The following is a 19,960-nucleotide window of genomic DNA, read 5'->3' on the forward strand; positions in this document are numbered from 1 at the left end:
ACTACTCCTCTGTGGTCCACCCAAAGGAGTCCAGCTGAGAGCAGGGCAGAGCTTTCAGAGGCTGCTGGCCCTGTACTCCTGCAGCAATCTACAGGAGCCCAAATCATTCTAGAGATGAGAATGGTTGTAAAAGGTTTGGGATTTACAGGCTCCTACCTCACCGTAAGCCAGACACATCCTACTAGAAATGGCCAACAAGTTTCCAGCACTGAAGTGTGAAGGGAAATGGTTAAAATCCAGCCTCAGATCAGGAGCAGTGCTCAGAAATCAGCAATGGGGGGGAAAAAAACCCTGAAACGACTTCTCCCTTATTTTTAATCTCATGATTTAAAGAACCTCACTCAACTCTATCTTTTTCAATACCACATTTTAAGAATCTATGTAAATGCCACATCACGTGTCCAGACCCTGCAGCTATAGCCTCACAAGCATGCTTTTGTGGAGATATTTTGATTTCAGATGAGCATTATGCAAAGGTCATCTGCCAAGAGCTGGTTAGAAGATAGGGCTCAGGAAAAGTCCGCTGCCTGCTTTCACCCAGCTTCTGCCAACACTGCTGACAGAAAGCATCCCCCATCTGCATCCCCATCCCTGTGTCACCTAGCTCCTGTTCAAGCAGTGTGGCTATCTCACTGCTGACACCAGTAAAAGGAGGCTGAGGGGAAATTTCAGTGCTCTCTACAATAACCTGAATGAAATTGGAGCCCGGTGGGGGTCAGTCTCTTCTCCTTAGTAACAAGTGGTAGAATGAGAGGAAATGGCCTTGAAGTTGTACCTGGGCAGGGTTTAGGGTGGAGATGAGGAAAAATGTCTTCACTGCAGGAGTGGTCAGGCACTGGAACAGGCTGCCCAGGGAGGTGGTGGAGTCACCATCCTCAGAGATGCTCAAGAAATGTATGAACGTGGCACTTTGGGACATGGTTTAATGGCCATGGTGGTGTTGGGTTGATAGCTGGACCTGATGATCTTAGAGTTGTTATCCAACCAAAACAATTCTATGATTCTGTGAGGAGGATCAGACTTCTTTTCAGTCCATCCACTCGTGTAGCATCCTTTGCTGACTGACCACCATCACTCTGCATTTTCTTACTCCACTGGTAGGATGCAGGCAGACAAAGGGGCAAGCACAGGTCCGGTGGGCAGACTGGAATGTGCTGTGGTGGGCACCATCCTAGAAGAGCACACACACAAGCAGCTCCCAAGGGGCAGGTGACACACTGGTGAAGTCCTCACTTGTGACATACTCCCCAGTAAATCCCTCCTGCACCCCAAACTGTGCTGTGCAAAGAGGTCAAGCAAACTGGAATTAAGACTGGAAGCTTTTTGTATGTCAGTGTGTCTTAGCCATGCCTGGCACAGCTCCAAGCTCTCTGCCAGCTGTGAACAAATAAGGAATGATGAGTGCTTTGCCTCCTGACAAGGTAGGAATCCACTAGTGAGGCTGAAGTCATCCAAGATGCCACTACTTGTCCTGCATTATCGAGGATGTCTCTGCAAGGAAACCCTGTTCTGAGCACAAGCAAACAAAATGACCAGTCAGGGCTCCACTCGGTTCATGAGGAGATCATTGCCCATCAGCGGGAAGGCGGCTGAGGCACGAGAGCAGCTCACAGACTGAGGGCAAGGCATCAGGTTACATTTGCCTCTCGCGTTAAGGGTGTGCGGCCACAGAACCACAGCAACACCAGTACAGCTCTGTGCCCTGCTCAGCACAGCCGGAGCCTGGACGATGTTTGAAGATCAACGACGGAGGAGGGAGAATAAGGCAAGGGGAGCCGGACGGAGAGAGACGCTTGACACACACCTACTGCTGGGACAGAGAGGGAACGCTTGACACACATCTACTGCTGTTCCACTTCGGACACTGGCAAAGGGCACATCACAGCCACCAGGTTAAGAGGCAGCTTCTCAGGGAAGACTTCTGTAGTTTTGACCATGAGGAGTCTGAGGCGGGGGCAGGCACCCTTCTGCTCACCGAACAGGTGCCTTGCTTCCCAGTGCAGTCCGAGCTGCACTGAGCAGCTGGGAAGCAGGCACGTTGGCGGCACAGTGTGAAACAGCTTCCCCTAAACCCCGACCCTGCTCTACCCGATGCTCCGAAAGGTCCTTCTCACCCCAAACGATCCTGCGATCCACCAAAACCTGCGAAGCTCAGTCCCCACCAGCGCTGGCGCCACAAACTGCCCCACAGGCCTGCCGGGCAGCCGCACCGGGGCACCAGGACCCCTGCCCGCCCTGCCCCAGCACTCTTAGCCCCTGTCCGCCCCTTAGCCCGAGTGGCAGCGGCTACCAAGCGGGGCTCCACGGGCTTCTTCGTCCCGCTATCAGCAGAGCCGGGAGCCAGGCGCTTTCCCCGCAGCGACAGGCATGTTCGGGGACAACCCTTCGGACACCTGTGACCCCCGCCCGGCCCCGCGGGGGTCCGGCTGCCCCGGGACTCACCGGCGGCGGCGGCCTCCAGCAACGCGGCGGCCCGCAGCAAGCAGTAGTAGCTCTCCATCTCCCCCGCCGACGTGCCCCCCGGCGGCGGCCCGGCCGGGGCCGGAGCGGGGGCCGGGGCCAGGGCCATGCCCCGCGGCAGCGCTCCGCCGGCGGCAGCACAACGCCGCCCCGGGCCCGCGCGGCCGCCCAGGCGGGGCCGGGGGAAGCGGGGAAGGCCCTGCCGCTGCCGCCGCCTCCGACCGCCCCCCGACCGCTCCGCCCTGCCGGCCGCGCCGCGCCGCCCCGCCGCCACCGCGCCGCCTGCCCCCGCCGCCCGCTGCTCCTTTTGCGGCTTTCCCCCTGCTTCCCCCTCCTTCCCTTCCTCTTTCTCCTGGTTTTTCCTTTCTTTTTCCCCCTTCTCCTGTTTTTCCATGGTTTTGCTTTTCCCCCTTTTCCCCCCAATGTGTCCTGCTTTCCTTTTTTTTTCCCTCTCTCCCTTTCTCTTTTCCTTCCCCCCCCCCCCCCGTTTTCCTTTATTTTTTCTGGTTTTCTTTTTCCCCCATGCTTTTCTTTTCTTTTTTTTTTTTTTTGTCTTTTCTATATATTTATTTTCCAACTTGCTGCTACTTCAGCGTCCCCCAGCACACCACCCTCCTGCAGCTCCCCACCTCAGTGTCTGTAGCACTTCTCTAAGGGAAAAAAAAAAGTGTGAGGGGGAAAGTGTTTTCACCCTCTGCAAGCAGCATTCCAGCAAATTCCTTGAGCACTGTAGGAGAGCTACATCAAACCATCTTACAGCCAAAGCTGGCCAGAGCTCTAAGCACAGCTCCAGCCTCAGTTCCTCACTGCAGAGGTTCAAACGATGCCAGCTCATTCTCCTCAGGAGCCTGAGCTGCCCAGGAAGGCAGCACGAAGGAGTAGACGTTCCTGTTTTTCCAAAACAACCTTTTAATTATGCTCCTTACTATAATAGCAGCCTTTTTCCAACACTTCAGCAGTAAGAGCTATTAATTTAGGACCCAAGGTTTAGCAATGGCAGCACAAAAAACAGCATCTTTGGGTGGACTGTGTCTCCTCTTACACTGAAACAGAATTTTTCCAGGGAAAGCTACTCATTCCATCAGTGCTCCTTGTGCATAACACAGCAGATCCTCCCTGACTTAACCCTTTGAAAAGTCGGTTTTCTGCCTGGTCATAAAGCATCTCTGTGTGACAGAGTCCATGGGCAGTTACTCATCCAAAAATCCAGCTCAGGTGCAAAGCAATAAAATGCGGTTAGGAAACAGCCACCTGCAAGGCTGCAGGCACCGAGGGACAGCCACGCTGCATTCCTTCTCCACTCTTATCACAGGAATGCTATTTTCCTTAAACCCCAACAGCTCCTGCAGAAATGAGGCCCACACGAGTAGGGAAGTCTCTTTTTGGTTCTCCTGCTGTAACCAGAATCACCACACCTGAGCAAGCCATACCCACTGCTGGCACTGGGTCCGGGAAGAGTAAGGCTAAGCCAGTAGGAGAGAGGGCTCTGCTTTCTCTCACATTTGGCAAGCAATCCATTTCTTGCTTTCTGAACATGACAAAGAGTGTCTCTGGGTCAGGCCTTTGCAGCCAGCTCACCATACCTGAGCCCTAGGCAGGCTGGACCATGGTGGCAGATGCCGGCAGGAACCCCAAAGCTGCACCTCCTCTGGCATAGGACAACAGCCGGCAGCTCCCAGCATGGAAAAAGCTGTGTTTACTCAGGCTGAGGGATAATTTGCCATAGCTTTTCCTAACCAGCAATCCCTTACGAGCCTGTGTGGCCACAAAGATTCTTGTTTTGGAAACCTGGCTGCTTACAGTTCCTGCTTTTGGGCATTCCAGGGTAAATGCCCAGCTCTTCCAGCAACACGCTCAGCAGAAGCACTGTCCAGCTGCTATTTTCCACCAGCAGAAGCTACTCAGCATGTCTGTGTGGGTGCAATTCCTTATCTTCATATGTTAGGGAGAATTCCTACTAATTACATTAATTCCAGAGCACAGGGTGGAAAAAAATACTCAGGTAAAAATCAAAACCCTCCTTTTCTTATTTTTCTTTTTGTTTCCCTTTTAATTCATTTTCAGTTCCATTTTCTTTCATTTTTTGTTTCCTTCTTAATTTTCTTTCTCTTTTTCTTTCTTCCCCCCCCCTTTTTTATTTCCAGATGAAGGTTCTATAGGGACCAGTGCCATTATTTAGGTTTTGCAAATGTTTTTTTTTTTGGACAGCTAATTTTGCCTGTTTAGTCAAACAGGAATGCTTTATTTTAGGCAAGCACAGACATCTGGGGCCTCACAATGATGCAATCACCTTTTGAGACTGATCTGAATAATTGCATCAACTATTCCCCCCCACACATATAATTTGGAGAAAGCACAGGTTTCATTTCTGCATCTTCACGAAGCTGCTGCTTCAACAGCTCGAGGTGGCACTGTGCAGAGCACAAGTCCTGAGCAGAGATCATGGCTGTGGCTGCTCAAGCTCCACTGCATTACAAGAGACAGCTCTCAGTTAGAGGCTTCTGGAAGTCCCTGCATAAATGCCCATCCATCACCATCAGCTCAGACCATCCCACCTCCTAGTCTCTCCTCTGAAAACATCCTTCCTCTGACAGTTGCCAGGCAAAGGGCCTTTGGGTTAAACAAGGTAATTTAGCTTGTCACCCTCAATCCGGCCTGCTGTCCCGGCTTTCAGCAGGTGCCAGACGATTTCTCCAAGGCACAGCCCTGCTCTCATCACTCCAGAGCTCAATTGTTTCAAAGCTTTTCCCTGCCTTGCCCAAATCCCATTTTTCCTGCTACACCTCCTGGAAGGCAGCTGCAAACACTTCTGCCCCATGCCACAACAGAATCACAGAATCGTAGAATTGCTTCAGCTGGAAAAGACCTCCAAGATCATCGAGCTCAGCCACTAACCTATGACCACAACGAGCATTAAAACATGTCCTCAGTTATTACCACGTCTAAACATTTTTTGAACACCTCTAGGGATGGTGACTCCACCACCTCCCTGGGCAGGCTGTTCCAGTGCCTGACCACCCTTCCACCTTTACCCCGTGAGCCTTCTCTGCTGATCCTCTCCTCACCTGTCCATCTTCCCTGTGCCTCTTACACAACCTCTGAGCCCCAGCTTAGATGGGAAGTAGCCACTTGGGCTTTCATGCCACAACAGGACAGGAGACCTTTGATTTTACTTTTTAAGGCTGGTGCTGAGAATTGGAAAAACAGAGCTGGTTAAAGGTAGTTTGGAGTCAAACCAATGTTGAAAGGAACTGCTCACCTCTGGCATAAACACAGTGACATCAAAGTATTGTGCAGGAGAGTTTAGGATTTCATGGGCACCAGGAAGCAGCCTCCCAATACCAGGGGTATCATCCAGTGCAAGCTCTTTCCAAGCTGGTCCAGGAGGAGCAGATGCTCCACAGCCTGGCAGAAATCCTGGCTCCACTGAAGGCTGCACCAGTTTAACCAGGCCCAGGATCTTAGGACACCTGTTATGTCGATATGAGAAAGGACACCACTCCGCTTTCCCACTCTTGCTTTCTCAGCCAGAGCCGCCTCATCCATTGTTCCAAGGCCAGGTTGGGATGGGAACACGCACACAGGTGCATGCACACCCTGTCTCCAGGCCACAGCTTGTTTTCCAGCTCAGCAGGTTATCCCCAGACCTGTGAACATTGACACAGCCACCCCCGATCCCAGCAGTGAGAAGGCTGCGGACACACCTTCTGCAATGGCTGCTGGGGAGCAGGGAGGAGGGACAGGGACACAACTCCAACCCAAGAGCCACATTTCAGCAGCCTGGCTTTTAAAGGAGTTGCTGTCCTTGTTAAAAACCACCTTACAAAGCCACACTGTTTGTCCTTCCTAACACGAAAGACTGCATGAGTGCTTTAAATGCTAATTTGGACAGAGGAGAATCTCTTGAAGTTCAGCAAGAGCAAGCACAGCCAACAATCTCCTGCACCAGTCCAGGTGAGAAGTTGACCTGCTGAGCAGCAGCTCTGTGGAGAAGGACCTGGGAGTGCTGGTGGACAAGTTTACCATGAGCCAGCAATGTGCCCTTGTGGCCAAGTAGATGAACAGCGTTCTGGAGTGCATTAACAAGAGTGTGGCCAGGAGCTTGAGAAGTTCTCCTGCCCTGCTCTGCCCTAGTGAGGCCACACCTGCAGTACTGTGTCCAGTTTTGGGCTCCCCAGTTCAAGAAAAGAAAGAACAACTAAGGAGAGTCCAGTGGAAAGCTATGAAGATGCTGAGGGGACTTCAGCTTCTCTCTCAGGAGAGGCAGAGACACCTGGGGCTCTTTAACTGGGAGAAGAAATGACTGAGAGAGGATCTTATCAATGCTGATCAATAGCTAAAAGGTGAAAATAATTAAGAGAATAGGGTTGGGCTCTTGTCAGTGGCACTCAGCGACAGGACAGGGGGCAACAGGTACAAACTAGACCACAGGAAGTTTCACTTAAGGAGAAACTTCTTTATTGTGAGGGTGCTGGAGGACTGGAGCAGGCTGCCCAGAGAGGTGGTGGAGTCTCCTTCTCTGGAGAGATTCCAAAGGTGTCTGGATGTGATCCTGTGCAACCTGAACTAGCTGACCTCTGGAGGTGCCTTCTAAGCCTCACTCTTCTATGGTTCCTGAAATAGCCACTGGCCTGCAGGCATCTCCCACTGCTTACATTCACTACATTTGTCCCATCAGCCCAGGCAGGCAGCTTGGAGTAAAACTCTTTCCAGCTCCTCAGATGATCTTCACTATCATTCAGTTGGGCTATTAAGATTCTCAATGCGTGTCTCTGGCTTTCAGTAGTACAAGCTGCTTCTTAAAGGTTATAGTTTGTTTTAAATAGCACAGCCATCTGTCCTCCGGTGGCTGATGGGAGCTGAAGAATCCAAAGCAGCCAAAACAGAGTTGTTCAAACTGTCAGTTTCTCATTACAAACATTTTGGTTTGAATCAGACCCATGTCCTTAAAACAAAAATCAAGGCTATAGGCGTTTCTTGGGTCATACAGAACCCTAGTGAGTTTTGCTTTTGCAGTTTCATCCTGTCCTTGGGATTTCATCCATGCAGCTCTCTGGCCTGAACTGTCCCAGCTCCAGCCACTTCATGAACCACAGAAAAACCCTCACTGGGGTGCTCCCAGTCTTTGAACTGAAAAATGTTCATTCACTACAAGTAGCCACCACACAGAGAACCAATGCACAGCATTAAAAACACATTCATTTTCAGGCACATTTAGAAGTCAGGCATATGGACCTGCATTTTTTTACCCAGTTCTACTTTTCTTTCGTTTTACACAGTTCCTAAATGTCAGCCAAAGCTTTTCTACTAAGTTAATTTATTCACTTCATTTACAGGATATATGTTCTTAATTGGGCATGATTTTGGAGGAAAATGGGTTTAGAGCACCCAGGCTAGCTACATGCAGCAGCTCTTACCAGAGGAATTGCTCACTGACAAGAGGTTTAACAAAGCCAAGTACTGGGTCCTGCACTTGAGTCACAACAACCCCATGCAAAGCTACAGAGTTAGGGTGGAGCGTTTGGAAAGTTACTTAGCATAAGAGGACCTGAGGATGCTGATTCAATACGAGCAAACAGCGTCCTGGCCTGGATCAGCAAGTGTGGCCAGCAGGATCACAGAAGCAATTGTTCTCTTGCACTCAGTGCTGGTGAGCTCACACCTTGTTTACTGGATTCAGTTTTGGTGCCCTCACTACAAGGACACTGAGGTGCTGGGGAAGGTCCAGAGAAGGGCGGCAAAGCTGGTGAATGGTTTGGAGAACTGGTGATGTGTAACTGAAGTTGTGTAGTCTGGAGAAGAGGCTGAGGGGAGACCTCAGTTCTCTCTACAACTCTCCAAAAAGATGTTGGAGCCAGATGGAAGTTGGTCTCTTCTGCCCACTATCAGTGGGGAAAGGGCCTGAAGTGGTATCAGGGAGGTCTAGTTTGGATGCTAGGGAAAACGTCTTTCTCTCAAGATAAGTCAGGGATTGCACAGGCTGCCCAGGGAAGTGGTCGTAGAATCATAGATAGATGATCCCTGGGCATCCTGTTGCAATCCCTGACTGATGGTGGAGTCACCATCCCTGGAGGTGTTCAAGGAATGTGGCAAGATGGCACTTGAGGGCACAGCGTAGTGGGAAGGGTGGTGTTGGGTCAACAGTTGGACTCAATGATCTCAGAGGCCTTTCTCAACCAAAATAGTTCCACCTTGTTGGAAAAGAACATCTGAGCAGCAATCAGTAATCCCTGCACACCAGAGAACCCAGGAGGGCCTTGCTGGCACCAGCAGCCTCCAAAAACAAAAAGACAGACCACAGATCTATATTAATCAGAACAACATACCAAAGTTTATTTGATTACTTCAAACAAAAGTTTCTGTAATGAAAAAAAGAGCAAGTTGCATTCATAAAAGGTAACATTCACATTCAATTATCTCCTTTATATAAAGCAACATAAATGTATAAAATTGCATTTAAGTGAAAAAAATGTAAGGTTGCAGTCTTTTTTTTTAAACTTATTTTCCATTTTGTTTTTTCTTTCCCCCAAGAAGCATAAAATGTATCTTTTCATTGCCTGTATAGAATTTACACTTTCTATATTCTACAGAGATTTTTTAATCATTTTTTTCAGCTTTTTTTTTTTTTTAATAAAATAAAATAAAATTCACAGCTGGGAAATGGGATAAATGGGTGCAGGATTAGGTCAGGTTTTCAACTGTGTGTAGACAAACTCAATTGTAAGCTTTTTATGCGAGTCCAAGTCATTTATAACAGCCTCATACCAATCAGGATTAGTTTTCTGAAGAGTAGCTACCATTACACCAAGTTCCTCTGTTATCACATAAGCTTTAAGAGGGAACCCTAATTACTGTGACACTAAAATTGCAATGAATTCTCAGGAAAATAAAAATCCCAAAGACATAATAACAATAACAACTCCCAAACCAAAAGCCAGCCTCTTTTTTTTTTTCCTTCAAGTTTTTCCACCGAGAAGTCTGTACTGACCTTGCAGCTCACTGATGAGCACTGTGAGAGTGCAGCCTGTATATGGTACATGGACAGCTCTCAAAGCATCACTGTCTGACCACTGCCACCTCAGCATCCTTGCTGCCTTGTACCTTACAGTTAACCATCACCACTTTTTCTTCCCTTTTCTAACGCCAAAAAGGGTCTCCTCTTTCCCCTGACTGTCCATGGCAATATGAATTTCACTTCTGCCACTGCCGAAAGATGAGGATCAGCAACTCTGCAGGTCCAGGGCAGCCTGTCTGTCCTGGCATCCCCAGCATTACACGAGCACTAGCTGAAGATCCAAGCCCAGAAAAATCTTTTCCCAAGACATTCCACATCAATTCCAACCTGCTTCTCAGCACTCCTGCCTTGGGTTTGAACATGCAGCTACTGCAATGGCTTGCTGCATCCTGAGACAGAACACTTGGAAATGGGAAGAGAAAGATCTGGTTCTTAGAAGGCTCCACCTTGAGATAAGTTCAAGTTTTGCAGCCTGTTTAAGTGGCTTTATTCAGACAGTTCACACACACACGGCAAGCTTCAGTCTGTTCACACCCAGGTCACCAGCAAAACTCCACCTGAATTCCATGGGAACACAGTAGAGCCTGCCACAAGACAAACCAAGAAGCAAGGTGTCAGGCTTGGGACCATTTGGGCTTGGAATGGTTTTGAATCACAGGAATGAGGCATTTCAGTGCCTGCCTTTTAAAGGTTATGTAAACACAAGTCAGCAAGTGTATATTTAAGGAGAAAGGTTAGATTTGGCATATAGAGCCTATCTTCGTCGCACTCATCGCAGACTTGATCTGTAGGCACCACATTTTAGCAAGTAAAGTTGAGAATGGGACAAGGTCTGCAAGCTGAATTCTAGGTCTGTGAAATGAGCTAGAAAAAGGGTGGAAAAAAAAGAGAGAAGGGAAGAAATATATATAATAAAAGCTTTGCCCATGGGACACATGCTGGAAGTGTAGCTCCTTACTTGCGTGCAGCAAGGAGTCAAGCTGCAGTTGCTAACACTGTGCCAGCAAGCACCACTTGAGGCCAGTGCAGCATGTATGATACAGTGGTCCTGTCTGTGTGTCCCCTCCCATGCTGGGCAGATCTAAGAGCAGCCACCAGCCAGCCACAGAGACTCTTCATACCCCTTTCCCACACAGGTAATGCCCATTGCAAAATGTCCTTATGATGCACCTCGGACTTTACCAGCAGTTGATCTGGATCCTGCTTCCATCAGAGCCCAAGACAGACCTCGTGGGCAGCAGCCAGAGAGCAAGACTCGATTCTTCCAAACCATGAGAGAGTCCTTTGTCAGAGAGATGTGATGAAGGAAATGTTCCACCTAGTCACAAATCATCGCTTCTCTGCACATAAGCGACACAAAGCCTGAGCGAGCAGGAGCCAAACCCAGTTGCAGCATGGAGCTTGTTACGGCTGACATGAGACCTGAAGGCTTCTCACAGTGGTTCCTCTGCACTGCTCTGCACGAAGGGGAACTGTCACACCAAGCAGGGTGCTCCATCACTGCTTAGGACTCAATGCATCTATAAAGCTACTTTTTCCCCAGATGAAGTATCCAGAGAGAGGGAGAGGAAAAAAATAAAATCAGATAACAGGCATCTCAGCTCTGCTGTGCACAACCTGAAGAGAAAAGCTCCCATAACCATGGTACAGGTCGATTTGAAAAGAACATGCCAATTTAAAACCCAAATAAAGTGTAAAATAAAATCAGGTTCATCAATTCCTTTTATTTTCAAACTGGCTTCCTGTTTTTCTTTAGTGCAAATAACTCAAGATGCAGTTTGATATGCTTGCGGGTGCAGTCCTGGTCCCTGGGGATCACCCAAGGATCACGTTGTCACTCAGGCCTTTAAAGTGTTGAAGCGACTGCACAGTGCAGCAATGTAAGAACAACCACAGCAGCCCAGGCAAAATGGCTGGAAGTCTGGCACAGCCCAGCTTTTGAGATTCCTTCCTCCCCCATGGAAACCTCCTTTCACCACTAGCAGCCACAGCATGAGGGAAAACGACCTCTTCTTCCCCTCCATCAGGAACAAACTCACCAGCAACCTGGCCGCAGGAGGCACTTCCCAGCAGGTCTCCACATGGACCACAGACCACTTCCAGTCGTACTCAGAGGAGGGACACATGACTGAACGTTTTGCACCATCAAGCCAAGATCTCTCCCAGATTTTCAAGTATTTCTGCCATGTGCATCTGGCAACCCATGGCTGGGAGGGGACAGCCCCCACCGAGGGGGCCACAGCCCCAGGCGAGATGCTCTCAGGGATGCATCCAGCTTCCATGTGAGAGGAGCAGGCTTTCCTTGGCACCTTCAGGGGCTGTTACTGGGTTTAAAGTCTGTGCTACTTCTTTGGTCAGGCAAAGCAAGAGACTTCAGCAGCTCTTGGCTGCTCTTGGCCAGGCCTGCAGCGGGCAGAGGAAGCCCCCGTGTGAAATGGAGCTGGCATCGCTCTCTTGCGCTTCAATTCATGCTGTTTTGGATGAATTCCTAAAGATGCTTTCTCAGCCTGCAGTGATGTAGGATTTGGCAGAATGTGTTTGTTGGGGAGGGTGGGTAAGCCACCAAGCCCAAAGACAGTGCTCTGGCTACTGCTTTATCAGCAGGGCTGCTTACTCTATTTGGTAGTATTAAAAAGAACTGTTAGGTTCCAACTACGTTGTTGTTTGTTGGGGTTGCTTTTCCTACAGCATGACAACATACAGTGTTTGTACGGAGCACTTTAAAGTATCCTGAGAGGATATTTTTCTGCCAAGTTAGTAACAGCATCTTCAGTCTTCACATAATCATTCTCTATACGTTTGTATGAGACTAACATGGGCAGATCAAAGGGGCCAGTCTGCAAAAATCAGAAGGAGAAAGGCACACGTGTTGCAGCTGTCACATTACCAAGCTCAGAAAGCTTTGCTCTCTTCGTGGTCAGAACAAAAACACAAAACGAAACTTATTTGATAGGAGAAGAAGAATGATTAGCCCACGATAAAAGTGCCAAATGTCATTCACAACCAGTCAGCAGGATGTTAAATTAACGCCGAGTAAAGTCTCAAAGCAGCAGGAGCCCACGCTGTTCCCTGCGGCTCCCTTTCTGTCCCAGCACAGCCACCTCCCACAGCAGTCCGCACCGGGATAAGGCAGTAGAGAGCACCACCTAACGTCAGCTTGCCAGCAGTGCCCTGGCAAACAGAAACCCCAGCTCAGGGCAGGCGCCTCCGGAGCTCGGGCAAGGCTGGCTGTTGGACCACCCCAGCTAACCCCACTGCTTTAGGAGCAGGCGTGGGTACAAACCAGAACCACAGAATTCTACGGGGGAGCTTGGAGAGATCTGCAGAGTTTTAGGTTTGCAGCGACCACCACATGTGGTTATCCAACACCTCTGAAAGTGAAATTGTGAATTCCACAAGGCACTTTTTTTTTAAATACTCTGCTATTGGCTTACTGTGATGTTTAAAACAACAGAAAAGGTAAGACTCAAGTAAACTCGTAGCAGGATGCTCTCTGTGTGTCTGTATACGTGTACAAACCACAGAGACATGCCCACCATACCATACACTGACACAGCTTAGTTTTGACTCTACACAGATAAATTAAAATGGACTTATTTTTAGCTGACAGAACAGCATGCACCCTAGAAAAAGAGACTTTCATACAATTCAGATGCAATACTGGAATGAATTTTAACAGCTGGGATTTGAGCCCTTCACTGTTAAGTAGTGGTTATAAAGGCTAACACCTATGTGTTAGCCTTCTCAGATTGTATTTTCTGCTCAGATTAGACCAAAAATATCAGTTATATTGAAAGGTCTGTTCACATGCTCCCAAATATTTCTAGCCTCCAGCCCCCAAATACTTCAGTTTGAGAGAATCTGAAGAGATTGGATAAGACACCACCAAATTAAAATGCATCCCAAGCATTGCATCTCTATTCCACAAGGACAGGTGCCCCACACCGACAGTCAAGATGATTGTAAGAACCAACCACAGTTTAATTGATTTGAGGGGGTTACATTTGGTTAATCAACACCACCTAAAACCATCCCAACTCCTTTGGACAGGGTACCTGTTACAACACATTAGACTCATCTGAGAATGTTCTTAAAAGAAGTGGTCTGACAGAAGGTCTGGTCGACAGTGGGTCAGGTGCCTTCCTGCTGCTCTGCAACAGCGAGGCAAAGAAACTTGTAGCACAGATGACACTTGTCCCTGCCCAACGAATGCTTGAACTACGTAGGACACAGACACACACCCTCCCCTTCTCACACCTAAGTCATGCCATAGGCACATAGCATTACGCACTCCCTAAATACCATGGTCATTAATTAATACTAGATGAGCTTAGCAAGAGGCACACAGGGTGTTCAGGATCTAAACCTGCTTCCCAAAACGGTTAACTTCAGGCTTAGGGGTTTATCCTACAGGTGCTTTGAGGCTAGAGGAAACCATCCTTGATCTTCTCATACCCAGTATTATGAAGTAATGAGTAACACTGGAGACCTACAGTGAAACCAAGCACCTGGGAGATGTTTTCAGGGTACTATCCTCATGGGCAGCAAGTCCCAGAGTGACATTTGCTGGGAGGGTTGAGTGCAGTGGGTTACTCACTTGAAGAAACAGCAGCAGGAACACTAGCAAGTGGGATGGACTAAGACAGGCACTTGGGGATGTCCCACTAGATGGGACAGGCCTGAAGTGTTTGCCAAGTAACCCAGAGAACAATAAACACTGAGTTTGCCTTGTCCCATGCCTTAGAAAAGTTTGTGTCTAGGTCACTAACACAACTACAGCAAGGAAGGAAAGGGTAATCAGCAGTGGGCATGTCCATCTCACTTGGACATCCTGACTATGTGATCAGCTTACCCATCTGAGGTGCAGCAGGAGACCAAAGAGGAAGAGATAGACAAAACATTTAAGAAAAGACTTAAAGCGAAAGGAGGGGGGAAAAAGCAGGGTTTAGCTGGGTGAGCAAATCTAAAAGAGGAGTTTTCAGGAGCTAGGCATTAGGAGGAGGCAAAAAGCAACAGAGCAAGCAACACAGAAATCACCTTATTCACTCCAAGAAAAGCTGTGATTGCTGGAAGTTTGAGAAAGCATGAAGATAGTGGATGTTCCTGAGGAAGGAAGGCGCTTCGTTACCTAGTTCACAACAGCACAAAAGACAGAAATTGCAGTAAAAGAAAGAGAAAGGCAGAAATCAAGGAAAACACAAACATGCCTTGCAGTTAAAAAAACAAAAGAAAAAAACCCACATTTCCACACAGAAAACTCAAAGAAGACTGAGCAGAAATGATGCATTGCATTATAGGAAACCTGCAGCAAAACCTGGTCTTGAGGTGAAGGGCACATGCCCATCACCCTGGCCTCAGTCCAGCCTCCTCTTCCAGAAGGAACCTTTGACTGACATGTTTGGGATTTGGGCACCTACACAATCTTCTTGTTTGTCATTTAATGCTCTCTTTGGGAAGGTGATGTTTTGGGATTCTTTTTTCCCCCCAATATTCATGTCAGGATTATCTAAAAAGGGTCTTGATCTGAAGTTGTCTACCTGGTCTTAGATGCCCTGACAAATTCAGTATACAACTTGTGCTAGTTTGAAGCAAGCTGGAATGTTTTGGTAAAAGAACTAGATAACAGGCAGTGAAATGAAAAACAATTGTGTCTACTTCTCTCACAGTCACGCTGAGAACTTTGGGAAGAAGAAAGACTTATTCTCCATTTTGTTTCTCACTCTTGCTTTTGCCTTAGACCTGGTCACATCTCATTAACCCTGCTCCCACTAACCTTGCTCCCTAACCTCTTGACTGCACCTCTTTTCTTCCTGAGAACTGGGGTAAGGTTGAGAGGGCCGGGGGGAGGTGTTGGGGTGGTTTGAGAGCCCCTCCTGGGGACTCAGGTTTCTGGGAGGGGAGTTGTGCTTTTGTATTGTTTATCCTTTGTATATTTCCGTATATAATTGTATATAACTGTATATATTGTAAATAGCTGCTTGTAAATTCTGCTAGCTGTAAATAAATTGCTTCATCTATATTCCCAGGGTCCGTCTGAGTTAGCTGGGGCAAATTCAAAAGTGTGGGAGGGGCGGGGTAACCCCCAAACCATCACACAACTACATTTCAGTATCTGAAAGGAACCTACAGGAAATCCAGAGAGGGACTACTCAGAAGGGCTTGGAGTGATAGGACAAGGCACAATGGCTCTAAACTGGAGTAGATTTAAGTCAGACATAAGGAGGGAGTTCTTTACAGTAAGTGGTAAAATACTGGAACAAGTTGTCCAGGCATGTGGTTGAGGCCCCATCCTTAGAGACATTCAAGATCACTTGATGTGACCCTGGGCAACCTGATCTAGTTGGAGCTGTTCCTGTTGACTGCAGGGGAGTTGGACAAGACAACCTTTGAGGGTCCCTTCAAAACCCAATGCAACCTGTGAATTTGTAAAGTGACTGACTTGGGTGTCTGCTGAGACAAGCCAGCCAGAGTGGTGTCTGCTTCAGGCATTTTCTGAAGTTCTTACTCAAAACACCTATTTAAATATGGCTCAGCCTGTGCTTAGTTTGCTGTGCACACATAAAGAGCTTTCTCTAGCTGACACTTACTTTGCCTCTCTAAACCATGAAAGTAGACTCTTTTAAAAGTCTGTATGAAGTACTCTTGAAAGCAAGTACTGGATGGGGAGATGGATCTCCTGGCTAACAGCTGAAGGCAAAAAATGGGTCATCTCTCAGGTGAGTTGTCTTTTCAGGTCACTATACTTGAACTGACCTATGTCCACAGCTAACAGCAACTATTTGATAAGGGTGTCAAGCTAGAAACTCTTAAATCATACTGAACTGGTAGAAATTATGCAGACCCTCACAAAATTCAACCACCCTTTTCCTTTACCATCTCTGCTGCTTTCCATTTCAATGGCTTAGGGAGGTGGAGTAGGTCTGTTTTGAAGATACACATTTTAGGTCAGTGATACTGTGCTAAGCTCATACTTCATATGTTTTGGGAGAGGAAAACCTTTACTACTATCACTGGATACATCTTTTAATGGAGGTAATCATAATTTTTAAATGAGGACCAAAGATAGCAAGGGAAGTGCACTGAAACTTCATGGAACAGAAGAGCTTCAAGGAGAGAAGTCTGGTTTGAACTTCAGTATTTGGAAGGTCATCTTATGGTTCCCTGGGATGTGGTCAGGCCTGCCAAACATGGGTTTGCCATAATGCTGGTCTGGGGTACAGCTGGCAAGGCACAAGATACCTCTGCACACTGCCACCCTTGTGCTGGCAGACCCTCCCAGGCAGAGAGATGGTTGACTCCAGCCATCCACTTCGGCCAAACCCTTGTTGACAGCATCTGCTGGGTGTCTGTGGGTGGGTGACCTCACACCAACTCACGTCCCTTTGTCTTACCACTACCTAAGCACATGCAAACCCACTGTGAAGGGCTGGCAGGCTGGTCAAAGGCAGGACTTACATTGCAGGGGAAAGAGAGAGGCTGCAGGAGGGAGGAAAGGCACAGGGAGCAGCAGAGGGACAGCCAGGGTGAGGAGGGGCTGCCCAGGGGGACAACACTGCAGGGATGCTTGACCTCTGGGCAGAGAGCAAGGGGCAGGGGAGGGTCTGAGCATGGTGTGAAAGTGATCCTGACAGCACTGGCATTCTCTGTTTGCAGGAGTGATGGAGAAAACGTGGAGCTGGTTCACATTTCTAAAATGAACCCACTCCTCCTCCTCTGCAGCAGCAGGGAGCTCTTAAGACCCCAGACTGCTTTTGAAGATACCTGGGCATCACAGGCTAATACCATGGTACACACCCTCAGTTATTTCAGGGAGTGGCCAAACGTGACAGGACCCAACCCTGTACCCCTGCACCAGCACCTGAAAACGTAGCCCACATCGTGGAGGTGTTCTCTGCCATACCAACAGACATCCTTTTTTCAGGACACTGTACGGTAAGTTTGAGAATCAGCTCAGCTTGGAAAAGAGTTACTGTACTTTAATAAGAGATGGCAGGGTTCCACCCAGTGAAGGCAACTAGGGAAAGGCATGGACTAAGTCTCTTCTCACTACAGATCTAGGCAGTATTTTTAGATGAGCTTCTTGCTATTTCTGGCATGTGTAAGAGCAAGGCGAGACTCTAGAAAGCCTTCTTTCAGATGTGAGTGGTACATAGTACTGGTACAGGTTCATCTGGTGCTTAAGATTAAGAAAGGTCTTCCTAAAAATACTGTGCAATACATCATCTTGTTCCTTACCTGATGATTTTTCTCTTTTATATTTTTTAAAACTATTAGAAGAATTTCTGGGAAAAGGCTGATAAAGATCAGGAGGATTATTGCCAGCCACGTGGAAACAGAAGTCAGCATGTGGGCAAATACAAAATACATTCTTTGCTGCTTCAAGAAAGGCCTGAAAACAAAACAGAGAGGTACAAATAAATTCTGGTTACCATGCATTTCCCAAAGGCAGATTCAGATCAAACTATTAGCAGTAGCACCTCACTCTCACATGGGGATGGATACAGCCTGCACAGAAACGCACCGCCCACCCTTCTCTCAACACATCTCCTGCCTTCAGCTATGCTAACTCTGCAGGACATCCCCATCACCTTACAAGGACTTTGCATCTTCCACATCTGCTTCATTTCAAAATGGGGAGAGAGGTTTGAGTTTTGCTGCTATCATTGAAAAGAATTATTCAACTTCACAAGCAAATCATTTTATTTCAGCTTTGGACTTTGTTATAGCTTCTGGGCTGCTTTGCATGCTGGAAATCCAGAGGCTCTCTGTGCCAACAGTTATATGTGCCTTTCCCCCCTTCCCTGATGACAGAGGGGAACTGACAGATGCTTGTGAAAAATAACTGATGACAAAGATCCCAGAGCAGTTGTTTTAACTCAAAAACATTGAGCTACGCAAGTTAAACACACCAGCAGAAACCAGAAGTTTTGGTATAGGGATCTGGTGTGATCACAGATCTCGATCTGGTGGTTAGCAATGCTGGAGAGTTAAACAGAGCCTGTCAATTTCCAATTAAAATATGTTATCAGTTCCAAAACTTTATCAGCAAGCTGCTGGATCAAGGATCTAGCCAATGATCCATGGCACTAGCCTATAGGAAAGCAAAGGTGTAAAATGTGAGATGCATGAACATCTAACTCCAGCATGGGAAAGAGAAAACTAATATTTGCAGTGTCTCACTACCTGCCTGCTTTTGCAAGACATTAAGCCTAAAATCCTGGTCATGCTCAAATCAGTGAGAATTTCCTCTCCTACTCATGTCCAGGATTTCAGCAGCAGGATCTACACATTCTCCTGCTTATTTCTCCCTCTTCAGCTGCCACAGAGCGCTGGGTCCCCCTACTCTCCATCTGCCTCATGTGTCCCTTTTCTTCTGCATCACTGGGTTCCTTTCCATCATCAGTTTTTACTTTATTACCCAGCCACATACACAAATAGATCCTGAAACATTTACCCCACAACCTCCCAATAAAGACAAGGGCCTCAGCATCAGGAACAACTTCATGAGCAGAAAAAGAAACTACCTCTTGCCAAAGCCAAGCACCTGGATAGTGTCCAGGGCATTATCTGCTTTCAGGATAGTCTTTTAGTGGCCTGACAAAACTACTTCAACATGCAACAGATCTCTTCTAGCACCAGCTCTTAGCAGGCACTGGATAAAGGTATCATCCCTGCCCTCCTGAGCAGAGAGGGGAGCATGGTTGCACACACCATCTCTGTCTCAGGGGAGTCCAAACAAGGACTGCAGGCCAGCACTGGGCATTCCTCCTGCGAAAGCACCACACAGAAGAAGAAAAGAAGGTACTTGCCAAATGACTCCTCCCCAAAAGAATGAGAAAAACACGTAGAAGGCAAGGGAGCCCCAGATCACAAAGTGGTTCATCCACGTCCAGAATCGGGTATCTAATGCTAGCTGCATGAGTGAAAAGAGAGACAGAGGAGGCATTAGATGGTATTTGTATGACATTTCAGACCAGCTTCATGTTAAGGCAGAAGGTTCTCCAAATCACAACCTCTCTGCATATAAGCACCAGGGAAAATATTTTCAGTGCCAACAGGGAATCAGCAACTTCCTGATTGTAACTGACACTCTTTAACAGAAGAGAGTCGATGCAACCACTGATGACACAGGAAAGAAATGTCCAAAGGCTAGAGGGGCTGGAGTGGCCTGCTGACACCACCTGCTGTTCTGAACCAAACATAACAGATCTTTTGCAAGGTCCTATGCTAACTGTTCATTCTGGAAAGCTCCATGAAACAAAGCACATTTGCTGTTATTATTTGGCAGATGTGCTTTTGTGACCCCCTCCAATGCACAGTGGTGTCAAAGGGTGAAAAGTCAACCACAACCAATTGGAGCTCTCAAAAGAGAACAAGTAATAAGAAAACAACTTAACCAGAACATAGAATCATAGAATACTTTGGATTGAAGGGACCTTCAAAAGGTCATCTAGTGCAGCCCCACTGCAGTGAGCAGGGACATCT

The 19,960-nt window shown here is 47.6% G+C and overlaps 2 protein-coding genes across 9 annotated transcripts in view; both read right to left on the reverse strand.

The window, feature by feature from the left end:
• The window catches only part of MCF2 (MCF.2 cell line derived transforming sequence), a 73,364-nt gene extending 70,769 nt beyond the window's left edge, over window positions 1–2,595 (reverse strand). For 2 of the 3 annotated variants that reach the window (XM_064159160.1, XM_064159159.1), the window contains exon 1: window positions 2,443–2,595. In XM_064159160.1, coding sequence (XP_064015230.1) covers window positions 2,443–2,569 — 127 coding nt within the window. In that variant the 5' untranslated portion in view covers window positions 2,570–2,595. Of the gene's footprint in view, window positions 1–775; window positions 823–2,442 lie in introns of those variants that run through there. The other variant, XM_064159162.1, reaches the window with a different exon arrangement.
• Window positions 2,596–8,764: 6,169 nt separating this feature from the next.
• Window positions 8,765–19,960, reverse strand: part of ATP11C (ATPase phospholipid transporting 11C) — a 63,288-nt gene continuing 52,092 nt past the window's right edge. For 2 of the 6 annotated variants that reach the window (XM_064159177.1, XM_064159174.1), the window contains exons 27-29: window positions 19,285–19,388; window positions 17,711–17,864; window positions 8,765–12,312 (exon numbers count right to left, since the gene is read on the reverse strand). In XM_064159177.1, the coding sequence (XP_064015247.1) occupies window positions 12,196–12,312; window positions 17,711–17,864; window positions 19,285–19,388 (375 nt within the window). In that variant the 3' untranslated portion in view covers window positions 8,765–12,195. Of the gene's footprint in view, window positions 12,313–13,435; window positions 13,627–14,512; window positions 14,604–17,710; window positions 17,865–19,284; window positions 19,389–19,960 lie in introns of those variants that run through there. The other 4 variants (XM_064159178.1, XM_064159175.1, XM_064159179.1 and 1 more) reach the window with 4 other exon arrangements.

Source organism: Pogoniulus pusillus, chromosome 19 (assembly GCF_015220805.1).
Source record: "Pogoniulus pusillus isolate bPogPus1 chromosome 19, bPogPus1.pri, whole genome shotgun sequence".
NCBI classification, from domain to species: Eukaryota; Metazoa; Chordata; class Aves; order Piciformes; family Lybiidae; genus Pogoniulus; species Pogoniulus pusillus.